The following is a 16,873-nucleotide window of genomic DNA, read 5'->3' on the forward strand; positions in this document are numbered from 1 at the left end:
TTGACCTGTTGGAGGTCAACTACATAAAAGGTCTGGTTGGAACAAAGTCCTGCAGTGGGATGGGTCGGAAAAGCCAAGGTTGCCTATCCCCGATTTAAAGGTATAAGTTGGCCATACTTTAGTGTGTCCAAAGATTAAGAAAAACACTTGTTTAATGCAATATAAACCACACCGTAAAGACCCCATTTTTGCGTAAATGCATTTTAGGTTCAGGCACCTACAAACCTAGTTTATGATTTATACAGAAAATCCAAAACATACATTTAAATGGATACAGGGACCGAGAAGAATAAAAATAGATCAGTAAATGTTTATTTTATATAGCGCCCTTTACAGTGGACCACCATCACAAAGCGCTGTATGATCTACACCAGGGATGGGCACCTGGAGGGCTCCTGTCCATCCTAGTTTTTGATCAAGCTTTACCCTAATTGGATCAATTAAGCATCTAAGCAATTAATTGTTCCAATTACATAATTTAGGATACATTTGGAACAAAAACCAGGAGGGACACCATCCCTCCAGGACCAGGATTGCCCACCCTTATCTATACTGTATAATTGCTGTAAATATTTGTTGCAGGTTTTCAGAAGATGGCTTTTAGCAATCTTGATTGCCAAGTTCAGTCAACAGATCTGAACCACAATTATGGTTTTTGGGAAATTTTACAATACAAATTAAATTCACTGCTAAATTAGCTCAAATCATCTACTTTTACAAACTGCATGGGGTGGCTAACCCTGGTTCTGGAGAGCCACAGTCCAGCAGGTTTTATAGGTAACACTTAAACATCAATTTCTGAAGAATTTAAGTTGAACAATTTAGCAAGTTCATTTGTACAATCAGGAGTGGACAGCTCTGCACCTCAGCTCTCATGAATTTCAGGTTTTTGTTTGAAATTATCACTAAATTACTTAATTGAACATATTACTTCCATTGAAACAATTACTGCTTAACTAGTAAAAAAAAAAATAGTCTTAGAAAGTCTTTAGAAATTGATGATTAAGGGTTACCTATAAATTCTGCTGGATTGTGCCTCTGCAGGACCAGGGTTGGCCACCCCTGAAGTGCAGTTCAGAATTACAACACTGCCAATGATGGCCACACAAAGTCTGGACCAGGTTGTTTCTTTTAGGAACAACCAGCACATCCACATGGTAGGATGCCAAAAAATTGGGTAACATGGAATTGGTAGTTTTGAACCTTGCCTTTTGTCTATATCATTTCCAATTCCCTCTGTGTAGGTTCTCCATTAACAAAAGTGGAGGTTGTTTTTTGTACCTGGATTAAAATAGAATTCTACTAGAAATACATGAAACCAACTTTAACAGTAGGGGTATTAGGACAACACACCTTTGTGCCTCCAATATAGTTATTACTTTTGAATGGGATACTGTATAGGCATAAGCCAAAAATTAGTTTTGCTCATAAACTCAGACTAAATTAACATCTGGTAAATTCTGCAATCAGAAAACCCATATTAAAATATATGTACATACCAGCTAGTCATGTAGTACGTTCAAAGGTTCCCTACCTCCTCCCACCAAAACAGTGTGAGTTTAATGTAGAGGTCAATCATTTAATTAACACACTACAACAAAGGCTTCAGCAAAACCTTTTTATTTCGTGTTTACAGATTTTAAAGATTTTATTTCTGGCTGGATTCTGATTTGGATGTAGAGGCTCTCAGAGAGGACAAACGACGCCTCTTGGCAATCTGTTCCTGGCGTTTCTCCTTTGCCTCCTGCAAAAACAAACATGAGATTTATAAATGTTGTATAATGCTTCTTTGCAACACTACATTCAAGTCCACTGCTTAAGCAATGGACGGTCACAAGAATAGTCACAATAGGGCAGTGGCACAGTAGCATATGATTCATTAGGCAACTCCAATAAGTAGAATAAGCATTTTGGTTCTCTCGTCCCATCTACATTACCTACAATAAGAGAAACAACTTCTAGTAAAATTAAATGGACTGAAGGATGCTTCATCAAAAGCCAACCATGTCAGAACACTTAAATATAAGTTGTAAATGTATTTGTTACAGCCTTGTCCTTAATCATTCAATGTAAACAATGAAACTTATGGCTAACTTATAAAACACCTATACATCCATCACCTACTAAACACTGAATGAAAAGCCACTTCAGAAACATGACCTAGATTGCAACCCCACAAGTTTTATCACAATAACCTGTTCTCAGTTTAGCCATGTGATATATGGGCACCTACTTCTGGAATACGGAAAGACAACATAACCCTAAATCAATAAGTTATCACATTCACACAGTTGAGTGAAGCTTGAGTTGAATTACATGACACTACATTTACATCAGTCACAATCTTGCCATTTAAGCTGTTAAGATATAAAATGGGAAAAAATATTACACTTGCTAATCTGTGCAACTGAAATGAAACTCAGTTGGGCACAAACTTATGACAATGCTACTTTATGTATTGTTTCCACCATTCATACCTTCATTCTCTTGGCCAGCAGCTTGGCATAATCAGATGCTTGCTCCTTGTTCTTCTGAGTACGCTGCTTCTTCAGGGCAATGCGCCTGCGCTTGTGCTGCAGGACGCGGGGGGTCACCAGGCGCTGGATCTTGGGGGCCTTGCTTCTGGGTTTCTTACCTGTGTGGATGGGAAGACAGTTTAGCAACATCCATTAAAATAAGTCACTCCAATGCGCTGATGTTTTCTTTATAGAAATGTGTATTACACATCACAATGTATGGGGGTTCTGAAGAGAATAAACCAAGCAACAAAACGCAGCACCCACCTTCCTTTGTCAGGGGCCTCCTCACAACATACTGGCGCACATCGTCTTCCTTGGACAGGTTGAAGAGCTTGCGGATCTTGCTGGCCCTCTTAGGACCAAGACGGCGAGGGACGGTGCTGTCGGTCAGACCTGGGATATCCTTCTCGCCTGCAAAACAAGAGGTCCATTAAAGTTGATCTTTCCACATCCACACATATATTTGTTTTCTTTCATTTCATATATCCAGATGTTGTAATGCCAGTGGTTGACATAAGATCGACAATTATTTACTGTCTACTGTAATAACTGTAGGCTTTACATTACCTCTTACAATATCTATAAAAAAATTAAACTGAATTGGAGTCATTTTAACCCTTTGCAGTCCACTTATTCAGTGCCTGTGAGGCGCAATTTATTTTATGCATGCGGTTTAAAGTAATTTTATTCATAGTAAAACAGGTTTAAAAGGCACTGCATATCAACAGGACACTCAGTACTGCGTGTCCAGCCCCACCCACCCCTTATTCGCTGTATTTATCACATCTCCCTTATAGTAGTGCATACTGATATATCATCTCCTGATGACTCGTTTTATCACCAAACTCTATAACGCTATCCCAAATCATTATTTTACTACTAGAGCATCTCAAAAACCTTGGCAAATGTCTGATATTCTTTGATCGCTGTACGCGGAAGCAGCTATCTTGTTTATGTCTGTTATGTGTGTGATGAAGGGACTATGCATATTCCTCACATCCACCTCTTTTTTTGGCTTCTATGAGCCTCACTAGGCCATTGAAAGCTTCTCTGCTTTTTCCAGAGAAAAAATGACTAGGGACCTTGATGAGGAAAGGAAAAATTGTAATGTCAGACCTGGTATGACATAGGACCGCAAAGGGTTAAACTAAAGTAAGGCGCTGTGGTCCAGCAACCATGGGCCACAATACTGCTGTGGTGGAGCACTCAAACAGATGACGGAGAAAGTGTCTAGTACATACATGCATGTTGGGCATTTTACATAATGCCAGTATAGAGTAGTTACATAATTTGTAACCAATAAAACTAGAGAAAATGTTACATTGCTGACAGTAGAACATTATCTGGAAATTTTATGATTAAGTTTCAAGACCAACCACAAATCAATAAATATCAATAATCATGTATGTTATTGAATCCGACAACGTAAATCATGTAATATCGCTCCATATTTTTTTCCATGATATTCATAATGCCATACTTGATGCAGCAATGATAGACGATACATCTGATACATCACTTAGTGAATGGCCGTGTGAGAGCGAGACCCTCAATAATATTGAATTGCCTTTTATTGTGTTCACTGCGATTGTTATTCTGCGATAAAGCCGTGCTTTATTATGTATTGTGCATGCTGTTGATGAAGTGTGCTTGATATAGGGCAGTGTATTGCAGCAATTAGATTTTGGCTCTTTTCTTAATGAAACTGCTGTAGCTATACATGTGGAACAAGGTTTTTTTTATAGCCATGTTCAGTAATCTTCCAGCAGAAGGGTTAATGCTAATTTTCAGTCTTTACTGGTAATAGTTTGGGACTAGAGAACAACAGACAAGTAAGCAATATAATAGTTTAACGATCATTAACATGGAATAAATGCTAAATAGTTTTTTGTATAAAATGATTCCAGGTGCAAATGTTTGTTGAATAATTAATCCTGTTCGACATCTGTGTGGCTAGAGTTTATTTAATGCTGTGTCTTTCCTTAGGACAGGAGCAAGTATTATAAGGTCAGTGGTGATCTTGTCTGGGTGAATGTCAGTCACTGTATTTACAACCTGCTAGTCTCTGAGCATCAGCTGTCATTTGTAATTTGACTGAAGTATCCACTGCAAAATAAATATTTACACCTGTGAACACTACCGCGTTGCAATTTCCTGCATAAAGACCTCTGTGTTCCTGAGTAAGGTAATTGAGTGTGGAGGTAAGCTTGAAGTGTCACAGGACGACTATGACATCCAACATGAGGAAAGATAGAAATTATACCATATTGAAAATGTGAAATGCCAACAATTAGACTACAAGACTAAGTGAACGATTTTCTTACCCCTTCCACAAAATCATAGCCAGTCCATAGCCAAACCAAGTTTAAAGGTATACAAGAACCACATTCTTTACAAGCACAATCTGTTTAAATTATTTCTAGGGCTGTTACAATTACAAATACAATTAATTATTTTACAATTTAACCGTGCATTCTGGATAGACAGAGAAATGCACGCTGCAATTTAGGGAAGTGTATGCTCTCTCTCCCTGGAAGTGGTCAGACACTGTGGCTTTAAGCTTGTATGTTGTCTTGTTTTGTACAAGGATTGCTGATAAGGTGCTACATATGTATCTGGAACTGGAATGTTTATCTTTAAATATTTAAATCAGGGCTTCTCAAACTCAGTCCTGGGGACCACCTGTGGTTGCTGGTTTTCATTTCAACTGAGCTCTCAATTACTTAACTAGACCCTTAATTGAGCTGATAATTTGCTTAATTAGACCTTTTCACTTGTTTTCAACTCTTAAACTGTTGCATATTTCAAGTTGGCGGTAACATTTGACAATTAACTTGAACTGCAACTGTTAAAGAGCTGAAAACAAGTAAAAAAGGTCTAAGCAAATGATCAGTTGAATTAAGGGTCTAGTTAAGTAATTGAGAGCTCGGCTGAAATGAAAACCAGCAGCCACAGGGCGTCCCAGGCCCAAGTTTGAGAAGCCGTGATTTAAATGATTTACAAACAAGTGTCTGCAAAGTTACTTGTGTGCACTGTAATCAGGGCTGTTGAGCGCTGTGGTAAAATGCAGTGTGGCGCATTTATCACAAACATGCTGATTTAGTTATTAACCCTCTGAGTATTTTTTGTTTCTGCGTTTGTGCATTGCTAATGATTTTGCCGTTTAGGGGTTATCCCAGAGTGGTTAAACAGTACCCGTAATTCTGCTGCTCTGGCCCTTGGGGCGTGTGTGACTGAGTTATCAGGTCCCTAAATCTGTTTTATTAGGATAACAAGACAGAAAGGTAACATATTGACTAAATTAATTTACTAAAAATTAAATAAAAATGGTTTTAAAAAGACCAAATTCCCATTGGGCATATTTTTTATATTCCATTAATTTAAGCATCACTATGCAGGATGGCCCCTTTATTAAACGTGCACGGATTAATCTGTCGTTTAAATCAACTAATTCCCATAAATTAACTGAATTTTTTTTTTTTTTTTTTTTTTTTTAAATCGAGACAGCACTAATTTCACAAGTAAATCTTAATGTTACGAAAAACATTAACAATTTGTCTTAATCTTTGAATTTGACCAGTTCCCAGGCAGTGAAACAGCTGTCAACAGCATTAACCTGAACCTAGACTTCCAAACCACTTAAATATATTTAAGAGAGTCTACATCACAACTTTAGACTTACCTGTAAACCACCGACTATACATGACTGCAGAGTGAAACTTCTGACACCCAAGCAGACCTATGTTTTTTGGGGGCAGGGGACGGACAGGACCACCTCAATTCTAATCCCTTGTCTCCTTTTCCAATAGCCAGCCCAGAACACTCACCCTTCTTGATGATGACCAAGTTCAGCACACTCAGGTTGGCATCAACGATGCAGCCGCGGACAGACTTGCGCTTACGCTCGCCAGTCCTCCTGGGGCGGTAGCAGGAGTGGCCTTTGCTGAGCAGCAGACGCACACGGCCGTGGGTCAGCACACCCTGCTTCATGGGGAAACCCTGCTTGTCATTACCGCCACTGATTCGGACAACATAGCCCTGAAAGACGGGAACATAATTAGTATAAGCAGCGCACTGTAACAATCCCAATGCATAGTACACATACCTACCTTAAGCTGAGTTGCATAAAGCACAACTCATTTAATTTTACATTTGAACAGTCATTGGAGCAGAAAAGTCGGTTGCAACTTAATCTTGTTTCCCATTGTCTACTGCTTTAAAATAAGGGTCATACTCAGAGTGTTGCCATGCTAGCAAATGCATAACATTGAATCTGAATGTTAATGCCTTCGGACCACAGTCCAAACTTGCAGGATACCCATTGTGAAAATGTAACTATTTACAAAACTTGATTTCTGGCTAAATGTCCAACCCTACTCAATTGTAATAACATTTACAGTACTAAGAGTAAATGCCACATAGGAGGGATATTAACTGTTTTAGTCCTGCAATAAAACCATGTGACCATTTCATACATTCCTTAGAAGTGCACTATTCAAGGAACAAAACCGATGTATGGATAAATGCTGTAGAACTTCCTACCTTCCACTCCTCACCCAGTGGATCAGCAGGGACCTCGGTGGCCATCCGCTTCTCATAGAAGGTTCGCAGCTTGCGTTCATCATCAACTTCGATGAGCTTCTGGCAGCCAGTGGCCGGGAAAGAGATGTTGAGCTAAACAGAAGACACACGTATAAGAGATACATATAATATACAACGAGTAATAATTTTTTGTTACGCCAAACTTCTATTTCAACAATGTTGTTTCATAGCAACTTCAGATTCAATAGGCGGTTACTGATAGTTTATTGACTAATGAAATACATATTTCAAAATTGGGTGATCAGGCTGAAACTATCTCGATCAACTTCAATTGTTAAAACAAATCTGAAACTTGCTCAAGTAGAAGTCCAAATATTTAACGTTCAGATAATCAGGACTCCAAAATCGGAAGCCTACAACACGTTTAGTCAGACAAACCAAACCTGTAACAGTAAACTACAGCAGCTAACAAAATACTTAAACGTTTTTCTGCCATCCCATAAACTTTTCACCTAAACATCAAGCGGCCAGATTCGCACTTGAAATCAGCACGATATACAATTTATGACAATAGCTTTAACGATTGTATGCATCTTGATACAGAGGCGCACTGCCGCTTTGCAGCTCTGAAAGCCGGCCTGCTACCTCTAGTTCATGCAGTTTGCTTGTTGTTTTGCTTTGTACTAAGTTTGTCCACAAGGAAAATAACACGATTTTAAGTCGTCGGAAAACACCAACATCCGTATTTGCAACTCGTTCTTACGCTACAGTAACACTAAAACCACCTGCAGTTTCAGAAAACTGCAAACACACTTTCGTGGCAGGAGGCAGCCATGTTTCTGAGACCGTTTTCGCTAGCCGCAGCTAACAAAATCCGCATCCATCTTCTTTTTATAATAAAAGAAACCGCAACACATTTGACTCGTACATTTTATGAAAGCTGTGAAGTTTCCATTATTTGGGGTATGGTGGGGATAATTTCTGAGGTTAAATATTTAAAATGTATTGTATCTCCCCTCACCTTCATAATGTGGGCCTGACTCGACTCAGATCCGCCACCGAAAAGAGACCGGACTTCCGCCCCACACTCTCACATAGACGTGATGGCCTATCGCGATATCTTATCCAGTACACTTCGATACGAGATTTTAGTGATCCAGGAGGTTTTTAAGCCATAAGAGTTTATGAAAGTGAAGCCATTGTGGCTCCACCAAAAAATTCAACGTAGTATGAATACAGTAGAAAGCCGATTGAGCCAACTTGGCGAACATAGTAATGCTGTCACGTAACACAACATTATAAACGTTGGCCTGACTAATTCACGATAGAGTGAAAATGGAGAATGCCTTTTAAGTGCCACAGAAGAACTGCCATAACCTGAACTGCTTCCAAATAAAGGTCATATTTTTTTTTAAAGAATGATTTGAAGTATGCAAACACACTTTGGCCACCTGTGATGTGTTGCACCTACTTTTCATTAAATTCAGTTGCTGTTCCTGGTATTTTTAATGCAAATTGTATCCACCTGTATTTTGTGTTACAAGAGGCTGCATTTCACTGTTGTCAGTATCAGTTATACTGGGCAAACAGGAGATCAGGTGTATTTTGATAAGCTGGTTGTAGCTATCAGTTGGCAGGTGCTTCCCTATGCAAAAGTGACCAAATTACTGATTTCTCACAAGGATGTGCGGTACGGTCATATATCCATACAGAATTGTCATGTCAAATCAGTGCCATCCCTACATTTTTATTTACAACTATGTATTTTTAATGAGTTACTAGTGCTACTTGTATCAGTACAAGTGTACTACAAACTCAAGTCTTTTTTACTATAGGCTCAAGCACCACCACAATCAAAACTTTATGAAAAACTTATGGCCACTTTGTTATTATAAATGGGTGTGGTCATGCTACATTTTAACTATTTAAAATCTACCATTGTACATGTTGATTATAGGCAGGTCCAGATTAACCAATGTGCACTAGATGCACTTGTATTGGATTGATAAGGGCCCATCCCCAGATTTGTAAGCATCTGCAGCAGTAGAAATGTATGGTTGGTCAGTCATTAAGTGTCCAAAGACATTTTCAGTAGAAAGTTAAGGCCGCTACACACCAGACGCAAGGTGACAAGACACTTTTGCAGCGACATCACTGTACACCTGCTATTGACAAAACTATGATCAAGACTGGTACCGTACATATTTGTCAACATGATGTGGAAATTATGAGTGTCTTCCCTGATGGTATTTCAATATGGCAATAAATCACACACACCAGGCTTATCCAGTGCCTTCAAAATGGACTCCCATATATCATATTTAAAATCTGTATCTTTGTAATCACAATGATTTTTGTCATCCACCGTAAGTATTATTTGTTCCTTCGTCATTTTGGATACTGCTCACCCTGCTGGACAATGTGCACTGAAGGTGTTCTCTGATTGGTCAATTCCTGGCCTACATAAGGAGAAACAGTGCACTCAGATTTTCTTTTTGAAATCCAGTCATCCTGGGATCATCTGGTTGCAGTTTTTGCAGTTTTCCAGTCGATGGCCCATTTTCCATCAGTGGAGGCTTCAATTGCCACCTTGGTACAGGTGCCTAATTTAGTCCTACCTGCCCCCAACAAGCAGTGTTGTCAGAGAACATAAGAACATAAAAAAAGTTTACAAATGAGAGGAGGCCATTCGGCCCATCTTGTTCGTTTGGTTGTTAGTAGCTTATTGATCCCAAAATCTCATCAAGCAGCTTCTTGAAGGATCCCAGGGTGTCAGCTTCAACAACATTACTGGGGAGTTGATTCCAGACCCTCACGATTCTCTGTGTAAAAAAGTGCCTCCTATTTTCTGCTTTGAATGCCCTTTTGTCTAATCTCCATTTGTGGCCCCTGGTCCTTGTTTCTTTTTTCAGGTCGAAAAAGTCCCTTGGGTCGACATTGTCAATACCTATTAGAATTTTGAATGCTTGAATCAGATCGCTGTGCAAGTCTTTTATCTGATGCAGCTCCTGAGCAGCCAGCCGTGGCAACTGCCCAAGTGCCGCGACCTGCTCAGTTAGGCACGGGAGGGGGGGTTGGCATCCCAACCCATCCAACCTGCAGCTCTGGGTCTAGCCTCATAACATCTACATTTGAGCCATCTGGATCTGTCCAATAGGGTTATTGACACCCTACAAAATGCCTGAGCAGCATCCACACGTTCCCAGTATGGGTCCAACTGGAGCGTCTTTCAGACATGGTGCTTGCCTCGTGGGCTTGACTGCATTACCTGCCCCATTGTAGTTATACTTCAGTTTTTGTAGGAACTTTTTGATGAGAGGAAATCCCCCTCCATGTTAAAGGTCTGTCTTGCAGATGCATTTTGGCTTAACATGGCAGGGCAATTTTTGAAAGGGGTTTGGCCGCCTATGAAAGACATTGCTCCACGCTAGAGGTTAAATGTGGTTCTTAATGTACTCATGAAGCCTCCATTTCAGCTCATGCATTCAGCTGATCTGAAATATTTATCTCTCAAAGCGACTTTCTTGCTTGCTGTGACCTTCACAAAGCAGGTGAATGAGATGCAGGCATTCTCCATTGTAAAAGCCTGCAGGACAAAGGTTACACTCCGTGCCAATCCTGCCTTTTTGCTCAAGCCTATCTTGGCATTTCATGTCAACCAGTCTGTGGAATTGGAGGCTTTCCATCTGCCTCCTTTCCAGTCTGACAGGGAGCAACAACTCCATACGCTTTTCCCAGTAAGGGCCCTGATGTACTACGCTGACAGGATGAAAAGTTAGAGGCAGTCTAAACAATTTTTGTCAAGTCCTGTCTAAGCAGCAGCTGTCCAAGTGGATATCAGACACAGTCAGGACTGCTTATGAGCTGACCAACTTACCCCCTCAAGAAAAGTTCACAGCCAATTTTACCAGGGGCATGGCAACTTTGTGGGCTACATGCCAAGGTGCATCTGTCAAGGTCATTTGCAATGCAGTGGTGTGGGCTACTCCCCATACCTTTACTATGTTCTACAGACAATGTCTGGATCCTCAAAACCCTGGCTTTAGAACTAGAGTGTTAAGGGTGGCTTCTCAGTCGACGCTTGCAACACAGGCATAGAGATGAGCTTCTCCCTCTGATTTTTAGCCCAAGTGTAGCCTTGTAGCCTTCCAGCCGTTTCGCAATCTTGCCCTTGCGACAGCTTTGGTACTCTCACCCATACGGTAATGGTTATATTTCATACTTGAAAGGGAACATTAGGTTATTATCATAACCCTGGTTCCCTGAAATAGAAATGTAACCATTAACCTTCAAGGACGCGGTCTGTGATCACGGTACTTTTATGCCCTAGAGGGCAGGGCCATGATTGCATCACAGGGTCTGCGAGCAGCTTTGATATACGTTATTCAGGTGCCTGAGTCTTTAGGAGGTAAATACCCATACAGTAATGGTTACATTTCAGGGAACCAGGGTTATAGTAATATATTTTACTAAAGTAAATATGGCTGGTGTGGTGACAAGTTGAAAGTGGAAAACCATGCAGCTGTTTCATTTCTTAGTACAGCAGGGCTGTTAGATTCCATAGTGCCTGACCTCAATTCAAATACATTCTTAAAGTCACTTATTGTTGTGGCGTGTTGGATTCTGCATTCAATACACTACTATTCTTGGCAGTTACCATTGCAGAAATAAAAAAAAAAATACGAGGTGAAGAAACAACATAGAATATCAGATGTTTTCCATTCAGTGATACAAACATATTTATCAAGTACTGTAAGCAGCCTGAGTGTGGTAAAATGGGAAATAAGCAGTGGTCAAATAGTTTTTGGAGGCACTCTGGTACAGTATCCATCACTTGCATAGTACAGGGTTATTTTGGGCAGCCATTTATATCGGACAAATAGCATTTGCCATTCCCATTGATTTCAAGACAAATTTATACAGTGTTAAGCACACGTATAGTTCAGGCAATCTCAGATGTTTGGATCTTTTTATGTACCATTCACATAGATTTAAATAAGAAACACTCTGCTTATTACTGTAGTAATCGCTCCACCAATCAACTGTTTTCACCTTGTTACCTTGCATTCACATAGATTTCAATACAAGAGACAGCATTTTACTGTAGTAAAAGCTTAACAGATAGACCAATCAGCTGTTTGCACCTTTGTACTGTACCGTGGCTATTTGTCAAAAATACAACCTAAACAAACTCTGACAATACCAGAGGGGAAGTCGGAGGAACACTTCTCAGCTGTGTTACCTTGGCGACCAGCATGCTCTGCCTGAAGCAGACACTGATGATGTAAGCGTGTGTCCTATGCTTTTAACACTGTAGCATGCTATGGAGCAGCATCCTGATATAAAGCCGAATTAGGATTTATTTATAAAACGCTGACTACTTGCAAAAACAGACAGTCCAGATGCAGTTCTTTGCTGGAAACAATCTGCAGTAATGTAGCTGACCTGTACTGTACATTTCTGCACTTGCATTACTATTTTGCACTTGCTTTGTATTACAGTGGCTCTCAAAAGTATTCATCCCCCTTGGACTTTTCCACATTTTATTGTGTTGCAACATGGAATCAAAATGGATTTAATTAGGAGTTTTTGCCACGAATCAACACAAAAAAAGTCCATAATGTCAAAGTGAAAAATAAAATCTACAAATTCATTACAAATATAAAACAGAAAATAATTGAGTATTCACCTAATAAGTATTCACCTCCTTTGCTATGATACACCTAAATAAGCTCTGGTGCAACCAATTGTCTTTAGAAGTCACATAATTAGTTGAATGGAGTCCACCTGTGTGCAATTAAGGTGTTTCACATGATTTCAGGTTAAATACACCTGTCTCTGGGAGGTCCCACAGTTGGTTAGTACATTTCCTAACAAAAACTACATCATGAAGACAAAGGAACTTTCAAAGCAAATCCAGAATAAGGTTCTTCAAAAGCACCAATCAGGGATAGGATATAAGAACATTTCCAAGGCACTGAATACCCCCCGGAGCACAGTAAAGTCTGTGTCACAAAGACGGCCGGAGTGGATGACGTCAGAACCAGGAAAGGAATACACCGAGACAAAACAAATGAAGTGAAATGATGGGGACGCTTGCTTGCGCCGGTTTATTGAAAATAAAACGGTTTACACAGACAAAAGGCAGGACACGGCACTTTACGCCAAAATAAGTACACACAAAACAGACAATACTAAACAAACACGGTGAGCAGATAAACAGACTAACAAACACGGTGAGTTTTAAATAAACAAAGTATCGTGCTGGTCCCACCAGCACGCAATAGCAATTGATATTAAACTCTATTCCTGGCGACTAATACAGTGTGAAAGTTCTTTGGCAATCGTGTGAGATTCAAAATGTTATTTCCATGACTTGCTTTCATCACAAAACATCTTCAACAAAACAGAACTGTTATTTGCAATATTTCTGTTTATATTTGGGGACTTGTATAAATGGATGAGCCTTCCTTTAATAGAGTACACAATTTCAGCACAGTTTGGGCTTTGATAATATAACTTTGGTCTTGGCTGTTTTCTAAGAGCAGCAGCTCAAAAAGGTAAAACAAAGCCATTAAACTCACTGCCACATCATGTCCTTTTGAAGAGGAGGGAAGTCAGAGAGAAGACCTCAGATTATAATGGAACAAAATCACCGACTCTATAAGCATTTTAATCACATCAGTAAAGACTGCATTCAAAATCAGAAGAAAAAACTCATTTATTGCATTACAATTCAGTATAGGCATTTTCACATACATGACACTATTTGAAAGAATGCTAACCAGCTTTTTTATTTATTTATTTATTTTTTTGAGGGAACTGTTGAAACTATACAGATTCTAAAAGACACATACTGCAATTTTAAGAGTGGAAAAATTAAAATATACAATTTCATGTATGTGCTGGTATCGTTGGATATCATGAAATCAAGTAAAAAGAACCCCTAGGGTAATTTTAATGTACAAATTCAAGTAGTGCAATTTCAAGCCTTAATCTTAAAGATTGTATATATGTCACACTTCTTGATTCATATACTTCCTATATAGATGAGTTGTATCTACATAAATTACACCCAAAAACTGCATTAAAAAAAAAAAACCCACCTCTCATAGAGGACAAGAACCAGTTATTGCAATCTACATTAGAATAGATTGCCCCCCATAATTAAAAGTTACATGTTCAGAACTGTGATAAATATAAAATAAAAATACAGTTTAAGTTCTTACAAAAAATGTGTCTCAATGTAAAGAGGCAAATTGATTGATACTGAAACCCAAGTTTATGCAAACATCATAAAAACATAAATGACATTTGAAGCTACTTTCTATTTATTGGTTGAGGGCAGGGGGGGAGGGCACTAATCTCCTTAATGCACTACAGTGTTCAAGCTGCTGGAATGTACTTAAAATGGTTACACTGACAATCTGAAAACACATTCACAACATTCCTATCATTTAAGTTGGAGGGATGATTACACAACACACAATGGACAGTATAAAACATCTGTTCTTTTTTTTCCTTTACTGCATGTATTATTAGAATAGAGTTAAATGCTGCACAGGCTATGTACAGACTGCATTCTACAGCACAGTTCTTTTGGAAAACAAAACCACCATGGAGGAGCTTTTAAGACTGAATCCTAACAGAAAGACTAACATGGAGCTAAGCATTACAGAGGGAATAAAGACAAAAAAATCTACTTTTTAAAAGGCAACCCTGGTTCAGATGCTTATTTTTATTATTTATTATTCATGGGAAAAAAACAAAAAACAGTGAACTGGCTGAAAAATGTAAAAAATGAAGTTTTAAATTTGAACTGAAAACTTAAATTTGATGCTACTGCACTTTACTAACCTAACAATGCTGCAAAGTCAGCTTCTTCCCAGGGACCAGCTGTGACAATGGCTATGTGGTAACCTGGTTAAATCTACTCCCTTCTAGGAAGAGCCAGTCCCAGTCACTCTCCTTAAGCCTGGCAGTCAACTAAAATATTAAACAAGAGTTAGATCTAACACACAACTCTAGGGGAAAACTGCAGCCTTTCAGAAAAGGAATGGGAGAAAAAAAACAGAAAACAAAGCACTCTCTCCCTTTACACAACAGCATTGCGAAACAGGAGTCCTGCATTTATGCAAAGGTGGCAAGTAAGCCAAAGTTGTTTGGTCCTGAATGGCCGTGGTAGATGTCGAGCTCACTTTCCTCGAGTGGTTGCCTTCCTTTAGCTCCCGCGGCTGCTCCTCAGATCACCGGTGCCCCAAAGCATTTCAGGCACCACTGGACACTGTTGCTTGGAGGGGCATCCATCTTGCTCAGGGCTTTCAGCTGTTCCGGGCTCAGCCCATCGTATGCCAGTTTGTACTCTCGGTCAAAGGCCTCTGAAACAAGGAACCACACAATTTTGAATTTTAATGGAGGTAGACATGAGCGATTTAAAATAACCAGAAAATTCTCATTTTGGTCAGTTACATAATAGGTTAACTGACGTTCACAGCGTGATAATGTCTGACATCAGAGGTTCAATGGCAGTAACCATCGAATACAGCTGCAGTTTTATTCCTTTTCTCTCTCTATAGAGAGAGAGAGGTTTTTTTAAAGAACACGTTATTTTATTTAATGTCATTTTTCGTTAAGAGTAAATAGCTTCAAATGTAATGCATGTTTTTATGATATTTGCAAATTAAGTGGTTTTATTGTAATTACTCAAATACTGTGTCTATCTTTTTTTTTAGTAAGTCTGTGTGAAGTTGCTTTTACTTGAGTCCTGGATCCGCTCTTCAGTTGTAATTGCCTGTCAGAGATGTGTGTAATAAAGACTAAAGCAGCCAAAGTGACTTTATGTAAGTAAGAGCAACCAACATCTATGATCTGACACTTCACTTTGAATTTCCTCTAGTCTTCCTGACAATACACTGCTGTGCCCAAAGTGATGCTGGCGACGACTACTAAATCAAAATATTAAAAAAAAGACATCTCGGCTGACCTAGCCTAAATATATGTGTGTGTGTGTTTGTATTTAGGCTGGATCAGAACAGGTAGGCAACTAGAACTGTAGAACTGTATTCAAGTACCTTAAAGGAAAAGTTACAACACAATATTTGAGTAATTGCAGCAAGAAACTCTCACATCATAAGCATCACGGGAATAGGACTGAAAAATTTTATAAATAAGAAAATGCAATCTTTACTTGCAGTCAAACCAATATTATAGAAGGACCACTGTGATTCTTAATCCCTGTGAGGTAGATAGATAGGGGTCTATAATAACCAGTTTTATACAGTGTCTTGTGCGGCAAGCAGGGCACACAATAGGTTTTGCACTTTTGTATACTGCTGTACAGTTAAGGTTGGTTCATACTTCAGACATAATTTCTGGTCAGAGTCGAGGGTCTCCGACCCTGTGTGAAAGGTCAGAAGTACGTCATCCACATTCTTGCAATGTGCGACTTTTTTGAAAAGTTGTACAGTCTTTTCTCATGCGTCTGCGACCTGAAATCGCATGGGGTTGGATAAAGTTGAATATTTGCAGCGTGGATGGAGTGATGCTGTGCAGCTTTTCTAGCTGTCTGCGCCAGACGGATCGCACTCGTCTGCGACAGAAGTATGAACCAGCCCTTAGTGAAGTACTTGCTCTGATGGATGCTGTTGAATATGTACAGCATTTTGAATATGTACAGCTGCACTTCTAATTTACACTGTAAAACTTTTTCATTCTAAAGCACAATGAGATGAGCCATCTCCAGAGGATTCCCCCCATAACCTTGACAGAGCCATACGCTGCAAGTGGGAATCGAACCACTCTCGCATGATTCA

At 39.3% G+C, this 16,873-nt stretch overlaps 2 protein-coding genes across 2 annotated transcripts in view; both read right to left on the reverse strand.

The window, feature by feature from the left end:
- Positions 1 to 1,604: 1,604 nt before the first annotated feature.
- On the reverse strand, positions 1,605 to 8,186 carry LOC121296526 (40S ribosomal protein S6). The gene is made up of 6 exons (XM_041222200.1): positions 8,083 to 8,186; positions 7,062 to 7,193; positions 6,347 to 6,557; positions 2,784 to 2,930; positions 2,478 to 2,635; positions 1,605 to 1,744 (listed from the first exon to the last, which is right to left on the reverse strand). Exons 1-6 carry the CDS (start codon positions 8,086 to 8,088, stop codon positions 1,649 to 1,651), a joined length of 750 nt encoding a protein of 249 aa, XP_041078134.1. The 5' UTR covers positions 8,089 to 8,186; the 3' UTR covers positions 1,605 to 1,648.
- Positions 8,187 to 13,764: 5,578 nt separating this feature from the next.
- LOC121296533 (DENN domain-containing protein 4C-like) overlaps positions 13,765 to 16,873 on the reverse strand; it is a 62,209-nt gene continuing 59,100 nt past the window's right edge. Inside the window, 1 exon segment of the mRNA XM_041222212.1 lies at positions 13,765 to 15,439. Coding sequence (XP_041078146.1) covers positions 15,303 to 15,439 — 137 coding nt within the window. The 3' untranslated portion in view covers positions 13,765 to 15,302.

Source organism: Polyodon spathula, chromosome 2 (assembly GCF_017654505.1).
Source record: "Polyodon spathula isolate WHYD16114869_AA chromosome 2, ASM1765450v1, whole genome shotgun sequence".
Classification (NCBI taxonomy): Eukaryota; Metazoa; Chordata; class Actinopteri; order Acipenseriformes; family Polyodontidae; genus Polyodon; species Polyodon spathula.